The sequence below is a fragment of the Delphinus delphis genome, chromosome 4 (genome assembly GCF_949987515.2).
Source record: "Delphinus delphis chromosome 4, mDelDel1.2, whole genome shotgun sequence".
NCBI lineage: Eukaryota > Metazoa > Chordata > Mammalia > Artiodactyla > Delphinidae > Delphinus > Delphinus delphis.
Genome location: NC_082686.1, coordinates 119068297 through 119087610, shown reverse-complemented (window position 1 = coordinate 119087610; position 19314 = coordinate 119068297). Strand labels below are relative to the sequence as shown.

The 19314-nt window shown below is 34.0% G+C and overlaps 1 protein-coding gene across 2 annotated transcripts in view; it reads left to right on the top strand.

Annotated features, from left to right (window-relative positions):
- Nucleotides 1–19314, top strand: part of XRN1 (5'-3' exoribonuclease 1) — a 101197-nt gene that overhangs the window by 16628 nt on the left and 65255 nt on the right. For both annotated transcript variants that reach the window (XM_060011367.1, XM_060011366.1), the window contains exons 7-18: nucleotides 593–680; nucleotides 763–931; nucleotides 1833–1900; nucleotides 2218–2355; nucleotides 4053–4119; nucleotides 4334–4439; nucleotides 7763–7852; nucleotides 9888–10044; nucleotides 11825–11944; nucleotides 16678–16847; nucleotides 18045–18165; nucleotides 18265–18363. In XM_060011367.1, coding sequence (XP_059867350.1) covers nucleotides 593–680; nucleotides 763–931; nucleotides 1833–1900; nucleotides 2218–2355; nucleotides 4053–4119; nucleotides 4334–4439; nucleotides 7763–7852; nucleotides 9888–10044; nucleotides 11825–11944; nucleotides 16678–16847; nucleotides 18045–18165; nucleotides 18265–18363 — 1393 coding nt within the window. The remainder of the gene's footprint in view (nucleotides 1–592; nucleotides 681–762; nucleotides 932–1832; nucleotides 1901–2217; nucleotides 2356–4052; nucleotides 4120–4333; nucleotides 4440–7762; nucleotides 7853–9887; nucleotides 10045–11824; nucleotides 11945–16677; nucleotides 16848–18044; nucleotides 18166–18264; nucleotides 18364–19314) is intronic.

The window sequence follows — 19314 nt, the reverse complement described above, 5'->3', positions numbered from 1 at the left end:
TATGGTGTATTACATTGATTTATTTTCTTATGTTGGACTATCTTTGCATTCCTGAAGAAAATCCCATTTGTTCATGGTGTATAAATGCTTTTAATATGCTGTTAACAGCTTATATTCTAACTTGTAATTAATCCTGGAGTATAGGCCACAGCCAGGAATATAGACCCCTATACCAAGCCCGGAAAAGGTAAGAGGAGGAAGTGATGGTGCCTCAACATTGAAGCCTTGGACTGTACTGCAGTAGATATAAAAGTATACGTACTCACTTATCTATATGCTTTCTGCTGGTGGCCAGCCTTAAATGGACCAGATCCCACTGGTTTATTACATCTATTATGTATTATTTAGACTTTCTCAATTCTGAGAGTCCTTCCACAGAAAGCATATTGTAAACCTATTATTATGAACTTTATCTCTGTTGTAATTGTAGTTATATTTTTATCTTAACATTACCCTGCAGCTTGCCTATAAATTACATGCCTTAATGACAAGAATTAACTATTTTCTAATGATGTTTTATTTTAAGCTACGTTTTTAAACTTGAACCTTAAAAATATAATAAGCTCTGTGTTGATCATCTGACTAATTACAGGGTATGCGCACCAGAAGAAACCACATTTCACCTTCTACACTTGTCTTTAATGAGAGAGTATATTGACTATGAGTTTTCAGCATTAAAAGTAAGTATTAATATAACCATGGGCCAAAGATGAATATGCAGAAATTTCCATAGGATTTGACTCTTCTCTTCATATTGCATAGGACAAGATCACATTTAAATATGATATTGAAAGGATAATAGATGATTGGATTTTGATGGGATTTCTTGTTGGGAATGATTTTATCCCTCATCTACCTCATTTACATATTAATCATGATGCACTGCCTCTTCTTTATGGAACATATATTACCATCCTGCCAGAACTTGGGGGTAAGAAAAGTTTAATATTTGTTTGAAGCTACTTTAAGTTAGCACTCAACTAACCCTAAAAATGTCACTCAGTTTATTAGATTATGGTATGTACAACTAAAGTAGGAAAAAAATTTGGAGTTTCTTTTAGTCTAAGGTGCCAAGCTCTCTAAAGTTGTAATTTTCAATGGTTCACAAGCAAAGAAGATGACGCCAGTTAAGCAGTCTCATTTATTGATACCTAACTAATCTCCACCTTAAATGGCTTAAGAAAGCCAGCAGAGGTTGCTCGTTTCACTTAGCTCGTTTCGTATTTAAGCATAGAAATTTAGTTTTCTGAATGGATAATCATCAGAGTATTTAATATGAGGGAGAGATTTTCAAGTTAAAATGGGAAACTGACAGTGGTGATGCTGAATAAAACAGACGACAGGGAATTCCCTGGCCGTCCAGTGGTTAGGATTCCGCATTTTTATTGCAGAAGGCGCGGGTTCAATCCCTGGTCAGGGAACTAAGATCCGGCAAGTCACGCTGCACAGCAAGTCAATCAGCTAATCAATCAGTCAATCAACAGAGTAGCAGGACATTAGTCTTTTCTTTCTTAAGTTAACATATCAAATGAATGACCTAGATAGATTCTAGAACATATTTAATTTAATTAACTGTCTCCCAGTGTTGTTTGGAAATTTGGGAAGATTATTACTATGTAAACCTGGAATTTTTTATATTTTCCTTCAGTTCTTACATACTGTGTATTATAGTAACATCAAGTTCATAGAAACTAGGGCCACTTACATAGTCCAACACTGTTTTTTCTTGATTAGTAGAATGTCAAAACTCAATGTTTTGTAAAAATTTTGTAGAATTATTTAGAAAAAATAATGTCAGCTTTTAGTACAAGTTTAGATTTTGTTCCTTTTAGGTTATATTAATGAAAGTGGACATCTCAACTTACCTCGATTTGAGAAATACCTTGTGAAACTATCAGATGTAAGTAACTAGAAGTTTTTGTTTTCCTGTCCCAGGTAGCTATAAATGGTTAGTAACCAATTACATAATACCAGAAGAAAAAGTTTTTGTGATTCTACTCAAGTTGGTCATTCTGTATAAGTAATTTCACCTAAGTTATTTTTATTTCTATTTGCTTTTCATTTTTAGTTTTCAGAGTAATAGATGAAGTCCCCATGTAAAAAAGTAATATCCTCTGATTTCCTATGCCCTAGAAGTAGTCACTGTTAAAAGTTTGGTCTGTATTCTTCTAAACATACTTAAGTTATTTTAAAATAAATGTAAATATTTCTGTACAGTTTGATCGAGAGCACTTCAGTGAAGTTTTTGTGGACCTAAAGTGGTTTGAAAGCAAAGTTGGTAACAAGTACCTCAATGAAGCAGCAGGTGTCGCAGCAGAAGAAGCCAAGAACTACAAGGAAAAGAAAAAATCAAAGGTGTCCATTTTTTTAGGTGTCCTTTCATTTTTTTAGCTGTAAAGGTAAAACTGATATTCCTTGTTTCTCATTTTCTTTCTTATGATTTTAGGGTTGCCTCATTTTAGTTTCATTTCTTCTTTTCCTCTATGGACATTTTAAAAATTGTTTTGGTTTCTTTTTCTCTATTAGATCCTATCATTTAAATCTGATCTTTAGAAATCAGTTTATTTTTACCATCGAAGAACATTGTGTTTTCTTTGTTCTTCCACTCTATTAATAAGTATATAAAACATTTCTAAATATAAGAGCCCAGAAAATTAGTTAAAGTGTGGATATTTATAGCATTTAATGTTATGAGACATTAACTAGATTAGTGATTTTTCTCTAGAAGTAATTTATATATAAAATCGTGTGTAAAATACAGTGATAGGCTAGGCTAAGAGTAGTTAATAGCACAATATGTGGTAACTGTTAGGTCCTCAATAAGTGATTAGAGTCAGTTAGAATATGCTAGTACACTGTAAAACACCTCTAAGAAGCCCTAAAGAATGTCTTATGTGTGTTAGCTTGGAAAATAAACCTCTTCCGAAATTTTCCTCAGCTAACCCATAGTTATTGGATTCTGGTGAAACTGATGAGTTTCCTGCACTCTCTTTGCTGTACTGGTTTTATTCAGGCTCAAGCCCAATATCTCTTGCTCCAGGAAGGGCAACTGTCCTGATTTTCTTTAGTGCAGTCTTTCTAATTGCTTAACTTTTCCTCAGTGGAGCTTAGCAGTAGTCAGTCTGCATTCTACTCTGTTTCTTGTCTTAATAAAACAGGCTCTGCAACTTTTGGGGGACCCGTACCCACAAACTTAAATATCAATAATCCATGACTCCGCCCACCTCAGCTCAGTCCTTAAGCTTCACCAGTCATCCAGGGGTGTGTAGTTAACATTAGAGACACTGGTAGATTGAAAGGACCTGGAGAAACAGCCCAGACGCAGGAAATTGGCAGAGGCCCTAGCTTGGATGAAGAAAAGGAAATTGGGAATAAGGGAGTAGGAAGAACTAATGAGAGGCACTGGCAGTTGATAGGCAGTTAGAAGTAGAGGAGAGAAAGGATGAAATCACAAGGAGGAAGAATAGATGGGCAGGATATGAAGGATGTGATGAAATGGAAGAACTTTAGAAAAGCAGATGAGTTACATGGAAGAAAATTTAGAAGTGGCTGGTAGAGTCATAGGAATGATGGGATCCAGAGATCCCAAAAAAATAGGTAATGTTTGTAGTTATTGGATTCAATCATAAACAAACAGATTGTGTTAACAATAGCCCAGAATTTGACATATAAAAATGTTAAAGTTGAAAGAATTTGATATTGATTGTGTACTTTTCTCTAAGTAAATGAAATATTCTTGAAGTGTTTTGTTTTTGGAACACATATATAATTAAATATATTTATCTTTTATATTGGTGAACATTACTTGTTATTTATCATTGAGGGGTCTGAATGTTAAGTTCTACATAATAAAGATTTATAGCTTCAGGAAACAGTGATATAAAACCAAAAGCATTTACACAGCATTTGAGGAATATTTTTAAAACAGACTTTTGCAGTGTGTCACTTAAGGATCATTCAGTTATCTTTAGTATTTTTTAAATCTTCCTGTTAAATGTCTCACCTTAAAGTATATCCTGCCTTAATTTTATATTGATTTATAATTTGTATAGGGCCAGGAAAACTCAATATGTTGGGCTGCTTTAGACAAAAATGGAGAAGAAGTGGTAACTTCTAAGGGTGAGTACAAACTATGTATTTTAATATATGCAATTTTTTTTGACAGAATAGTTGTTATATCTTTCCTTTATTAGTACTAATTCAGTAATATTGGATGAAATAGATGTCTATGATAGTTTATAAGCATCTGCTTTGATATGTATTTATCAAAGCATTAGATGTAAAAACAGAATATTCGTAATTGTCAGCCACTGTCTTTCTGTCTTTTTTCTAGACAATTTAGAAGATGAGACTGAAGATGATGACTTGTTTGAAACCGAGTTTAGACAATATAAAAGAACATATTACATGACAAAGATGGGAGTTGACGTAGTTTCTGAGTACGTTTTTGCCAATGCTTTTACATTAAAGTAGAAAAAAATTAGACTTTGCAGTGAAAACGACATAATTTTGATAGTTATGGTAATGGGTGGAAAGGATTTTTTGTTTTCATAAATTATTGTAAGCCTTTCAACTAGTACCGTTTTGGACAAGGTAACATTAATTGACATGTATTATGCAGTTGACCTTTGAACAACACGGGTTTGAACTGCACAGGTCCACTTATATACGGACTGTTTTTACTAAATACTTAATGCAGTACTACGTGATTCACAATTGGTTGAATCCACAACTGGTTGAATCCACAGATGCGGAATCGCAGATACAGAGAGCCGACTAGTTATAGGTGGATTTTCTACTACACAGAGGGTTGGTGCCCCTAACTCCTGCATTGTTCAAGGGTGCTATGATAAAAATTGCCAAATAGAAAATGGTTAGTGTTTTGCTTCCTATCTTCTAAAGCTCACATCACACTTATTTCAGAGGGCACCTGGCTCAGCCCCAGGTTAATAACTAGTACAAAAGTTCCTTAACAACTTGACCTCTAGAATGGGGGTCCACACTTCTAAACTACAGCCCACAGTATGAATTACATATATTCGTATTTTATTTATTTTAATTAACAAACACTTATAAAGTGCTTACCAAGTGCCAGGCACTATTCTAAACATTTGAAAAATATTAACTCATTTATATTTTAATAATATAAACATATAAATATATATATATAACATGAAAATGTTAACTTGTAATTCTCACAATAATTCTTTAAGATAAGTTGAATTATTATTACCTTAAAATAGAGGAAATTAAGGAATGAGAGATTTAAGTGATTTGCTCGAAGTGACATGCATAGGTAGTGAGTGGCAGAGCCAGGATTTAAACACAAGCAGTCTGGCTCCAGAGCCCATGCCTAACCACCAGATGAAGCTGCTTTTGTATAAGTGAAATAAGAGTTTCATGAAATGCTATGTACCCTTATTACATTAGCAAGTAGGACTTCTGAGACTTGAGAAATAACATATTTAAAATAGTTATGCTTTTAATCCTTTTTCCCTTTGTTCTTATATTTCCTTGATTACAGTTAGATAGAACTGTAGTACATGCAGTTGACATTAAATGCTTAATTTGATAGGAAACTAGTCTTCTGTTCTATTTCTTTTTCCTTTTATATAGTAAAATATAGACTTATGAAAATGAGATACTATTTGTTTGCCTAGTAAATAAGCAAATCTTTTTAAGTTGTTATATTCAGTGTTGGTCCAGGAGTGGTAGTAGATTTCTTCCCTTAATTACTGGTGGAAATATAAATTGGTAAAATTATTTTGGAAACTACATATCCAGAAGCCTTTAAAATAGTCATCCCTTTGACCCAATAATTCTAATTGTTAAAATATCCTAAAAATATAAAGTTAAACACAGAAGATCTTTATACACAAGGAAGTTTATTACAAAGTTTTTTAAAAGTAAAAAATTAGAAACGATGTACATGTCCAGTAAGAATGTTCATCATAATTGTCTCCACCTCCTCCTCATTACAGTCACTATCTCTGCCATTTCCAGTATTTCCAGAATATGCGGAACTGTTAAACTGGTACTTATGGGAAGTTCATAACAATTCAGAAAGATACTTTCAGTATATCATTAAGTACAAATTTTAAAAGCAGGATACAAAAATCATAATGCACAGTATCCTCTCATTAATACTTAAAACAAAACAAAAAAAACCTGGGCATAGAAAAGAGATTGAAAAAAATACCAAAAGATAATAGTGATTGCTATAAGGTGATAAAAATGCTTTTTGTCATTATCTGTATTTTCAGTAATGAGGAAATATTTCTTTTATAATAAAAAAGTAATGCATTTCATTTTAAAAAGCATAGCTCCCAAGACTTCCCTGGTGGCACAGTGGTTAAGAATCTGCCTGCCAATGCAGGAGACATGGGTTCGAGCCCTGGTCCGGGAATATCCCACATGCCATGGAGCAACTAAGCCCGTGCGCCACAACTACTGAGCCTGCTCTCTAGAGCCCATGAGCCACAGCTACTGAGCCCACGCACCACATCTACTGAAGCCCGCACGCCTAGAGCCCATGCTCTGCAACAAGAGAAGCCACTGCAATGAGAAGCCCGTGCACCACAATGAAGAGTAGCCCCCGCTCGCCTCACTTAGGGAAAACCTGCGAGCAGCAATGGAGACCCAACACAGCCAAAAATAAATAAATTAAGAAAAAAAAAAAGGCTTCTCTGGTGGCCCAGTGGTTGAGAATCTGCCTGCCAATGCAGGGGACACAGGTTTGATCCCTGGTCTGGGAAGATCCCACATGCCGCGGAGCAACTAAGCCCAGGCGCCACAACTACTGAGCCTGTGCTCTAGAGCCCGTGAGCCACAACTATTGAGCCCACGTGCCACAACTACTGAAGCCCACGTGCCTAGAGCCCATGCTCCACAACGAGAGAAACCACCACCATAAGAAGCCTGCGCACCGCAAAGAAGAGTAGCCCCCGCTCGCCGCGACTAGAGAAAGCCTGTGTGCAGCAACAAAGACCCAACAGAGCCAAAAATCGATAAATAAAATAAATAAATTTATTTTTTTTAAAAAAAGCGTAATTCCCAGAAATAATGTAGATCAAGAATATCTAAGTGTATCTCTACCTGAATTTTGGTAACAGACACTAACAAGGTTTATAGCCACTTTGGGGTTTAACCTAGAGTGCTCTTTTTTGCTCTGTGTGTGTGTGTGTGTGTGTATGCGCATGTGTGTGTGTGTGTGCGTGTGTATTGTGTGTGTGATTATTTTACCTTAAATGATGGTTTTTGAGAAAAAGGGATTAGAGGGAATATTATTCAGTGGATATCGCACTTTTCAAAGTGTGTTCTAGCTCTATAACTAGATTTTAAGATCTTCTGATTTCCTCCTGTGATTCTCTCAGGCATCCTCCCAAATAAAGAAGATTCCCATCCCTATCTCTCGTCACACCCTGAATATTTAAGGCATTGGTAGTGCCACATTATAGAAAGTTTCATTAACTAAATCCTCAAACTTTAAACCAAAGGCACAGTACATTCACTGAATAAATATGCACAGCATGTTTAAGTATTCTGATGGTTGGTTTAGGAAAACTATAAGGCAAACCTTTAATCCGGCATGATGGAATTTTTAAAAAATAATATTTTGGAGTTTTTCTGATTGCAGTTTTTGGTTTATTCATTGATTAAATAAAACGTGAGGCAGAATGTGATATCAGGAGATATGCTCTAAACACAATGGCCTGTCTTCAAAAAATAATGTTATAATGAAAATATTCTTTTCTATTTTCAGTGACTTTCTGGCTGATCAAGCTGCATGTTATGTTCAGGCAATACAATGGATTTTGCATTATTACTATCATGGAGTTCAGTCCTGGAGCTGGTGAGGGAATAAAAACAAAAAGTTTTGTCTTTTATAATGGTTCATTCTACTGTAAGCTCATTTGAGAATCTCTTTTCTTTTTATTTCTGTTTATGATAGTATTTTTTAAAAGATGCATACAGCCAAGTTTAAATGAAATACAGGTAATCTTTTTTTATATGAAAATACTTTAAAAAGACCCTTTTATAACAAAGATACTTCCAGCTATAGCAGATGGCCCATAATAAAAGCTCTCTGTTAATCTGAGGATTTAAAATTTTCTGTTATAATGAATGAAGTGTGACAAAGTCTTGATAATTAATGGGTCTGAGCAGTGGTTAAGTGGGATTGTTTATTATATTCTTCTCTACATTTTTATGTGTTTGAAAAAATTTTTCTATCAGGAGTAATTATTGAAGAATGGGTTATATGAATGTTAGACTGGGAAGGGTAAAGAAGAAAGGAGAAAGGAATTACTTGCTTTTCCTGGAAATAATAATAATTTGTCTTGTTTCCTATTTCAGCAAGTTCCATCTACATTTCCAAACCATCCACTTGTTATAGAAAAAATAACAAGCCAAAATATGCTGCAGGGAAAAGCAGAGACTTTTAAGTGATGAGATAGCTAGCTTGTTTTGTTTTGTTTTCAGAACACCTGCTAGGCTCTGTTTTAAAGCACCAACAGCAAAACAAACAAGTGCAAAATAACGTGGCATTAATTTCACATGATTTCACTTACTAATAGCCTTTAGAAATCTTTGCAATAACTAACATGATTCTCAGGGCGTCTCTGAAGAGTATTCTATGACAAAAATCCTTGATTTGCCATTTTTTAAGAGGGTGAGTATAAGTTATCCCTATTATATTACCAGGCGTTAAGGCTAGGCACTTGAAAAGCATGTTCTCATATAATCCTCACAACTATTTAAAGTAAGCATTGTTCTCTGCCTTTTACAGATGAGGATTAGAGAGGTTAAGTAATCTTTCCAAGATGACATATACCCAAGAATCAAGTCCAAGGCTGTCTGATTCCCAAAGTCTATACGTTTTGCCTTGTTTCACATGCCATTCTGCCTCCTAAACTTTCCCACCCTTTTGAAGTATGACATAATTGTGGAATATAAAAATATTTCTTGGGCTTCCCTGGTGGCGCAGTGGTTGAGAGGCTGCCTGCCGATGCAGGGGACACGGGTTCATGCCCTGGTCTGGGAAGATCCCACATGCCATGGAGCACGTAGGCCCATGAGCCATGGCCACTGAGCCTGCGCGTCCAGAGCCTGTGCTCCGCAACAGGAGAGGCACAACAGTGAGAGGCCCGCGTACAGCAAAAAAAAAAAAAAAAAAATTTCTTCATTGTTTTGTTGGTATCTTTAGTCAAACATTAAGAACATAGAAAGTTTTTTAAAAATTGTATGTTTCAAGTTTTGTAAAAATATTTTTTCTGTAGTTAAATATGGGAAGGTATTAAAAACAAAAATAGTTGGTGTGTATGATTGATAAGTGGTTTAATTCTTACCACAAACACAATATATATATACTAATGCAAAGATAAAAGTTCTTAGAACTGACCAGTAACAGCCATATGAGCTCAGACTCACTGTTCCCTCTGTCCTTACGAGAGAAGCTCAGGCCCACATGAGCTAACTGAACGTCTTCTGAGTACCTCATTACTTCATTCTAAGAATCTATTGTTTGGAAGACTCACAGTCAACATTTTCGAAACTGAACAGCCATTATCTTATTTATATATATAAATAATAAATTATATATTATATATATTTATATATTATTAATATATATATCCTTACATGCATCCAAATTTTGAGTGTGAAACTGCACTTAAAAAATTAAGGAAATAGAATATTTGTTGCCATCAAATGACCTAAATCTCCAACATTGCTGATTTTTTATATTCAAGTAGCAGAATTATGAATGATTTTTTTGTCTTTAGAATTATTGCCATGTGTTGTTAAAATAGAATATGGAGAAGTATATACTTACTATTGACCTGTTTCATAAAATTGCCAATTGTTTAAAACTCAGTTTTGTTTTATAGGTTTTATCCGTACCATTATGCACCTTTCCTATCTGATATCCGCAACATCAGTACACTCAAAATCCATTTTGAACTAGGAAAACCTTTTAAGCCATTTGAACAGCTTCTTGCTGTACTTCCAGCAGCTAGCAAAAATTTACTTCCTACATGCTACCAGGTGAGTTTTAGAATTAAATGTGTTTACGGTCTTTTTAATATTTAGGAGCTCCTCCTGCAAACTTAGAAACATCATACCCAAATTTCTTTAATAGCTAAATATATTTATATTCAGTTTCAAATATAGGATTCCTTAAACAAGTCCCTTGAAAAGTAGTTGCTTGATTTAAAGTTAGCTTTGTTTTATATTTTATTTTTATTTATTTGGTTGTGCCGGGTTGTAGTTGCAGCCTGTGGGCTCCTTAGTTTCAGCATATGGGCTCCTTAGTTGCGGCAGGTGGGCTCCTTAGTTGTGGCATGCGAACTCTTAGTTGCAGCATACATGTGGGATCTAGTTCCCTGACCAGGGATCAAACCTGGGCCCCCTGCATTGGGAGCGTGGAGTCTTAACCACTGCGCCACCAGGGAAGTCCCCAAGTTAGCTTTGTTTTAAAAAGGCAAACAAATTTCATAAGCCATTCAGAGCATAGCTTCTTTATTTTCAGTACCTTTAAGCACATCTTCAATTTGTCTCTGCACTGATGAAAGTAAACTGAGATAGGCAAAATCCGAAGCCATCTACTTTGTCCAAACGTTTACAGATTTCATTTCAGTTCTCTTTTACCCTCTACCTATTAGAATACGGATGATTCTAATAAGTTATTTATATCAACAAAAGTATTACCTCCGTTTATATTTGGATTTTAAGCATTTCATTTATCAAATTGTGGAATAAAAGGCTTTTCTCTGGTTAACGTATTTCACGTAACAGGAAAAAGATATTTCAGGGGTGATTGAGTCACCAAAATTAAGCCAAGCCTGCTAAGCTGATTCTGAGAGTAAACTTCATTTAGTTCTTCTAGAGCATCAATCTCTTCTTCTAATTCCATGGTCTCGTACAAGGAACTGGAGTAGACACATATAAACACAAACACACACACCTGCCTTCACTGCTTGAACAGTATCAGGCTTCCTTCTGTATCTTTCTGAAACTTAACCTGTCCTTCATCCTGGCCCCTGGCCTTTCTTTCTTAAGTTTCTTTGATGGTTTTTTCCTACCTTCACATACATTAAGGATTGATACTCAACCACTCTGGACCAGTAACCATGCAGGTTTTTATAGCCACATCTGTTTTGATTGTTCTGTGCTCATGACTTGCTGATTATTAAATACTTTGAATATGACCTTGAGAAATACGCTATTTCTTTAAATTTTTTATATCATAATCTTCTATATTCTATTCCTAGAAGACATCTTTAACTTTCTTTATCTACTTCTGTTATAAAATCTCTGATAAACACGTCATATTGAACTTCTTATCTTTGCTATTGGTAGTAAAAAGATTTTGGATTTTAGGATTTTTTTTCTTTTTAAATTATCTTAGTTCTTATATAACTTAATAAAATCAGTTGATTAGGACATGAAAATAAATTGCCTAAGGTTAAAAATGGAGTGTGTGAAATGAACTGAAGTCTGAATGGGAAAACAATTTAGATAGGCCTTGTAAAGTGAAAAGACAATAGAAGATAGAAATGATAAAATTCAGAGTAAAGATAGTTTTGCTACATAACTAGCTTAGTGGAACAGGAAAGTGGTGAATGGTGGTGAAATTAGAAGCCTCATACTTGAAAATCAAAATATAACAAGTATATCACAACATATCTAAGATGTGAAAATTTACTTTTGCTTTGCTTAGAAATTTTAAACTGTTACAATTGAGGAAATATTATAAATATATTAACAAAAAGCTACATTGATATTAGTTGTTACATTTCTATTACGCTATTTTATATTTTCACAGCATTTGATGACAGATGAAGACTCGCCAATTATAGAATATTATCCACCTGATTTTAAAACTGACCTAAATGGGAAGCAACAGGAATGGGAAGCTGTGGTTCTAATACCTTTTATTGATGAGGTCAGTGCATGAAATAGTTATATATACATGTATATTTTAATCAGATATTATTTCACATAAATTAATAAGCAGTGGATTTTAATCACCATTTTTGTTTTTTTAATGAGTTTTAACTACTCTAATCTTCATTATGTGCATCAAAACTTGTAGGTATGCTAATTATAAGAAAGCTGGCATTGCTTTACTAATAGTAGACAAAGTAGGCTTCAGAACAAGGAGCATTACCAGAAATGAAAGGCTTGAATAACACTGTAAACCTACTCAACTTCATTAATATATGTAGAACACTGTGCCCAACAACTAAAGAATACACATTTTTAAGTGAAAGAACATTCACCAAGATTATTTGGTGAGACATAAAACATGTCTGGGGCTTCCCTGGTGGCACAGTGGTTGGGAGTCCGCCTGCCGATGCAGGGTTCACGGGTTCGTGCCCCGGTCCGGGAAGATCCCACATGCCTCAGAGCGGCTGGGCCCGTGAGCCATGGCCGCTGAGCCTGCGTGTCGAGCCTGTGCTCCGCAACGGGAGAGGCCACAACAGTGAGAGGCCCGCGTACTGCAAAAAAAAAAAAAAAAAAAGTCTGAATAAATTTAAAAGGGTTGAAATCATAAAGAGAATGTTCTCTGACCACATGGAATTAAATTTAAAATCAGTAACAACTCTCTGGGAAACTTACAGATATTTTGAAATTAAATAACACACTTGTAAATAATCCATAGATTAAAGAAATTAAAAGGGATATTTGAAAATACTTTATCTGAATGATAATGAGAACACGTATCGTAATCTATGATAAAGCTAAAGCAAGGCTTAAAGGGAGACTTAAGGTTCTAGATGCTTATCCTAAGCAATAAGACATTTTTTTTTTTGCAATAAGACATTTTAAAATAAATTAAGCTTTCTACCATGAGAAGCTAGAAAAACAAGAGCAATTTAAATCCAAACTAAGCAGAATGAAGGAAATAAAAATAGCAGAAATCTATGAAAAATGAGCAAACAATAGAGAAAAATCAATGAAACCAAAAGTTGGTCCTCTGAAAAGATTAATAAAATTGATAAATCCTAGCTAGACAGATCAAGAAAGGCTGAGAAAAGCCAGAGCACGAGGGGAGAACACATAAATTGCCAATATTTGGAATGAAAGAAGAGCTGTCCTATAAATTCTACAGCTATTAAAAGAATCCGTAAGGGATATTGTGAACAATTTTATGACAACAAATTCAGCAACCTAAGTGAAATGAACACAGTTCTTTAAAGACACAGTTTAGCAAAACTGACCAAAAAACATGTAAAAATCTGAGTAGTCCTATATCTTTTAAAGACATTTAGTTTCATGATTTAAAATCTTCTCACAAAGAAAATTCTAGGTTCAGATGTCTTGACTTGTGAATTCTAGCAAGCATTCAAGGAAGAAATAATACTAATTTTACACAAACTTTGAGAACATAGAATAGGAATAATCACTTCCCAATATATTAGACCAGCATGATGCAGATACCCATAGTAAATGATGTTACAAGAAAAGAAAATTACTTGCTAATATCCTTCCTAAAAGTAAATGCAAAAACGTTTAACAAAATAAAGCCAGATGGGATCCAATAATATGTTAGAAGGATAATACTCATAACCAAATGTCATTTATTTTAGAAACAGTGTTGATTTGCGATGTGATTTACCACACTATCAGTATTCAACATCCAATTTTAATAAAAATGCTCAACATACAGTACTAGAAATAAGATGACACTTCCTCAACCAGATAAAGTGCATCTTAAAAAAACTTGCTAACAATATACTATATTGCTAACAATATAAAAGTTTGAATGTTTTCTCTGTAAAATCAAGAGTAAGACAAGGATGTTTATTCTAACCAATTCTATTACTGTACTGGAAGTCCAGTGTATTAAGTCAAGGAAAAGAAATAAAGGCATGCAAATTAGAAAGGAAGAAGAAAAATTGTTTTTATATGCACATAGCACTATTACATATATAAAAAATTCTAAGCAATCTTCAAAAAGATACTCTAACCAATAAGGAAATTTAGCAGGGCCACAGAAAATCTATACAAAATCTATATAAAATCTATACAAAATTCAATTGTTTCTATATACTAGTAGTAAACAATTGGAAAATATAAATTTTTTTAAATAAAAAGATTTTTATTCTGCTTTCAATAGCATTAAGATATATAAAATACACAGTTACAAATTTAACAGCATGCACACTGAATACTACAATAGTGTTGAGATACAGAAACCTAAATAAATGGAGGGACATACCATGTTCAAGGAATAGAAGATTTAGTATTGTTAAGATGTACCCTCTTCCCAAATTGATCTTTGGACTCAACATAATCCCAATGAAAAGGCCAGCAGATTTTTGTGTAGAAATCAGAAATCCTAAAGTCTTTATGAAATTGCAGAGGATCTAGAGTAGCCAAAGCAATCTATAGGAAGAAAAACAATACTGGAAGACTTTCATTCTCTGATTTCATGACTTACCATGAAGCTAAAGTAATCAAGGGAGTATGTTACTTACATGGCAATAGACAGATCAGTGGAACAGAATTGAGTCCAAACATAGATCTGTACTTGTCCAGTTAATAAATTTTCAATTAAGACATCAAAACTATTCAATGGGTAAAGAAAAAGCTTTTCAACAATTGGTGCTGAAACAGCTGGCTATATATGTTGAAAAAACCTGTACACTAATGTTCAGAGCAACTTATTTGTGATAACCCCAAACTGGAAAAAATTTGAATATCCTTCAATGGGTGAGTGAGTAAAAAAACTGTAGTACATCCATATAAAGGCATACTACTCAGCAATAAAAAGAACTATTGATATAAACAACAGATGGAAAAAAGTTCATTTGAGTGAAAAAGTCAATCTTGGAAGGTTTTATATAGTTCCATTTATATAATATTTTTGAAATGACAAAATTATTGTAATATAAAACACATCAGTGGTTGTTAGGGGTTAGGGTTGGGGATAGGGTGTGACTATAAAGGGATAACATGAAGGGGTTTCTTTATGATGATGTGACAGTTCTGTATTCCAGTTTTAGTGGTGGTTACATGAATCTCTGCATATGATAAAAATTCCATAGTACCGTATACACACACAAAATTTAGATATAAAAACTAGTGAAATCCGAATAAATCTGTAGTAGTGATGTACCAGTGTCAATTTCCTGGTTTTGATGATGTACTGTGGCTGTAAGATGTTATCATTGAAAGGTACATGGGAACACACCATTACTAATTCTGCAAATTCTTATGAATCTTAATGTTTTTTGCCACTGTACACATGCTATGAAAAAAGGACTTGTGTGTTTATGTATTCTTTTTGTTTGTTTGTTTGTTAATGCATTCTTTTTTTGTTGTTGTTGTTAATGCATTCTTATATATCAGAGATTTTATTTTTATAAGGTAGAATCCCCAAAGCAGGAATGCTTGGTTAATGGGAATGTGTATTTTTTGTTTTAATGAATATTACCAGTCTTCTTTTTCAAGAAGACTGGTGTAATTTACACCAGCAATATTTAAGTGCCTACTTCTCTGCTTTTCTAGTCCTGAATATTATTGCTTTATTTAATTTTGTTGATAAAGTCTACTGATGATAAAGAATGCCATTCATTCAAATTTATTTTTCCCTGATTCCTAATTTAAGTATATTTTGATGTATGTTTGTCTTTTGCATTTTCTCTTTTGTAAATTGTCTGTCTATATCCTTTTCCTCATTTTCTTTCTTTGATTTTGAACAACTCTTTTTATATTAGGAATATTTTTCCCCAGTGTGGCATTTGCCTGTTGATTTTTTTGTGACATCTTTTATCACATACATTTTCTTTTACTTGAAAAATGTCTTTTTCCTTAAAGCTGTTCAGCTTTTTCCTGCCTTATTTAAGAGTTTTTCACTCCAAATTATCAATAATCTCCTAGATTTTTTCCCATTATTTTTGTTGTCTCATTACTCTGACACTTGCTTTTGTATACGGTATGATATTGGAAAATATATGTGCTTTCTCTCCTAGCTGGATGGCTAGTTATGACAAAAGCGTTATTTAAATATCTGAAATACCATGTTTGACGTAGATTTGGATTTGTTTTTGAACTCTGTTTTGTTCTTCTGGTCTGTGGGTCTCTTGTGGTGTCAATACTTAAATGTTTTGCTTACAGGTAGTTTTATAAAAAGTGATAGGATCTGGTAAGACAAGTTCCTGGTAACTTTGTGCAGCTCACACATTCATCCTTCCAATATGAACACTAACATCATTTTGTCCTTTAAAAAGAAGTATTTTAAACCATTGTGATTTGATTGGAATTATGTTAAATACAAAAGATAATTGGAAAGATGAACATACCTATACCATTGTACAATTTGTAAAGTAAGAGATCAATGAGCAGTGAATTAAGATAAATTATAATTACGATCAATTCATATTTAAATTTTGATTTTCTGCTGATTTTATCCACACGTTAGTGATTGCTGTTAGAGTGATAAGTTTCAGAGGAATTTGTAGTGACAAGCAATATTCTAGGGCCCTTTGAAACAAGAATAGCACATCTGTTTTTCATTTAATGAAATGGAAAAGAATTGTATTAGTTAAGATTTTTGTTTTTCAAGAACACAAATAGTAATTCTGTATTCCTAGGGAAAATATTTATTCTGTATGTTGAGATTACAGACTTTTTGTATTTTTAACCCCTCTCTCCAATCTTTATATTCAGAAGCGATTGTTGGAAGCCATGGAGACATGCAACCACTCCCTGAAAAAAGAAGAGAGGAAAAGAAACCAACATAGTGAGTGCCTAATGTGCTGGTATGATAGCGAGACAGAGTTCACGTACCCCTCTCCATGGCCAGAAAAGTTCCCTGCCATAGGACGATGCTGCGCCAGGTAATGTTGTTTGGTAATTTTTCAACAACAGAGAGCTCAAAAAAAAAAAAAAAGCAAGCTTTTGAATATCTACTTGGAGAATTAACAAATAATTTGTGACAGTTGTAGTCAATTGATAATGAATTACATACAACTTGCCAAGAATCATAGCATCTCTCTCTTTCTCTCTCTCTCTCTCACAGTTGTTTCTATAGTTCTCTGCTTTGGTCCAATTCTGCTTCTCTGTTTTCGTCTTCTGTTAAAGTTGTCCTGCCCCTGTATATATCTGTTCTCTCCCTCAAGAAGTTCTATGAATTTTTGTTTCCATTGCCAGTGTCTGCTCTCAGCATTATTTGACATGCTATGACTTTGCCTCTTATACTCCCCAACCACCCAACTGGAAAGAAGGAGAACAAGAAATAAAAGAGCTCCTCTGGGGGCTTCCCTGGTGGTGCAGTGGTTGAGAGTCCGCCTGCCAATGCAGGGGACACGGGTTCGTGCTCCGGTCTGGGAAGATCCCACATGCCGCGGAGCGGCTGGGCCCGTGAGCCATGGCCGCTGAGCCTGTGCGTCCGGAGCCTGTGCTCCGCAACAGGAGAGGCCACAACAGTGAGAGGCCCGCGTACTGCAAAAAAAAAAAAAAAAAATAGCTCCTCTGTTTCTTGCCTCAAACCTATTTCTACTTTCTCTTCTTCATTTAGATGTCTTCCTTGTTTTTTCTCTTCTCTCATCTTCTCTGCAAATAATATCTAGATGGCAGTCGTGTTGCAGATAAACGTTTCTCAGTTATGATTTTTCCTTTTGTTAAAACAAAGAGAAAGATGAAATAGACATTATAAAATGTTTATTTTCCATTCTGGGTTTTGGAACATGGAGGATATAGAGATTTGTAGTATGTTTTGTATGTTCCTTTAGTATAAAAATCATGTATATATACATATATAATTTATATATTTTATATATATTATTTTTTTAATATATATATATTTTAAATTAATGGGGAGGACGTCCACTCAGTATCTTACAGGCATGGTTGTGTCTGGATCAATACCAACGAAGAATCTGCTGCTCTATATTTTCTTTCTCTTAAAGGACGAATTGTTAATTCTCCTGTTAAAAGCAAGAAGGACTCTGGCAAAATACTGAAGGGAATGCTGAAAACCTGTGATTGCTTGCAATGTATGAATTTTAAATTAAATGCCTCCATTTATTTTCTAGGTATAGAATAATATCATTAGATGCTTGGCGTGTAGACATAAGCAAAAACAAAATAACCAGGGTTGACCAAAAGGCATTATATTTCTGTGGATTTCCTACTTTGAAACACATCAAACACAAAGTCAGTGGCTATTTATTTTCATAAAATTTTTTCACTTTATTGAATGTGAAGTGATAATGGAGAAAAAATTAAAATTAAATTCTATGACTTCTTTTAAAGTTTTTTTTGAAGAAAAGTGGGGTTCAAGTATTCCAGCAAAGCAGTCGTGGAGAAAACATGATGTTGGAAATATTAGTGAATGCAGAATCAGATGAACTTGTAAGTATTTTCTTCATTATATATTTCTTAGGTGCTTATTATGCATAAAACTGTTTTAGCTGCAACGTGTTTTCCAAAGTGGTATAACATGTAGTAACTCCAGAAGTTCACAGGAAATAAGGGTAAAGTAAAGAAACATTTACACAAATTAAAGGACATATATAATTGTGACATAATGAGCAAAAAAAATGCTGTAGGAATTTGAAGAGGAGATGAGCTGTGTGAGCTAAAGATTAAGTACAGATCTATAAATGAAAATAAGCTTGAGCTGGGTGCTAAAAGAAAGATTATCACAAAGAGGAAAAAGGAGGGGAAAGGTATTCCAGTTGAAAAGAATAACATGAGCTGGGAGTTATAGTAAAAAATAAATGTGATACATTATCTTATTTTTTTTAACCTTTTTATAGGTCTGAATTTTTTTTAATACTTTTTCTTTTTTTAGAGTAAATGTGATGTATTTGAGGAGAAGGAATAGATAAACCTGACTGAATCAGAGGACTTATATTGGGAAATAATAGACAATAAGGTTGAAAAAACAGATTGAGGCCAGATTATGGAGGACCTTGAATACCAGGCTAAGGAGTTTGGACTTATTTTTCATGACTGTTATCTTGAAATTGGTATTTTCATAAAGATTAATTTGGTGGCAATATAGTAGACTAAAGTGCATACAAAAAAATGGAAGAAAATGGAAAAGCCTGCAAGTTGAGGTTGTGGTTATAGAAGCCTTAGACAATAAGGACATAAACTGTGGAAGTGGTAATAGATCTAGATGAACAGGACTAAATAAAATTCACAAGTTTCATCATTTGTTCAAAAATAGGGGATGAAAAGAAAAAGAAAATATTAAATATGAATCACTCTTAGATATCAGACTAATTAACTGAAAAACAATTACTGTTTATTGGAATAAAGAAGTTAAAATGGGAGAGGCACTGGCTTGAGGGGATT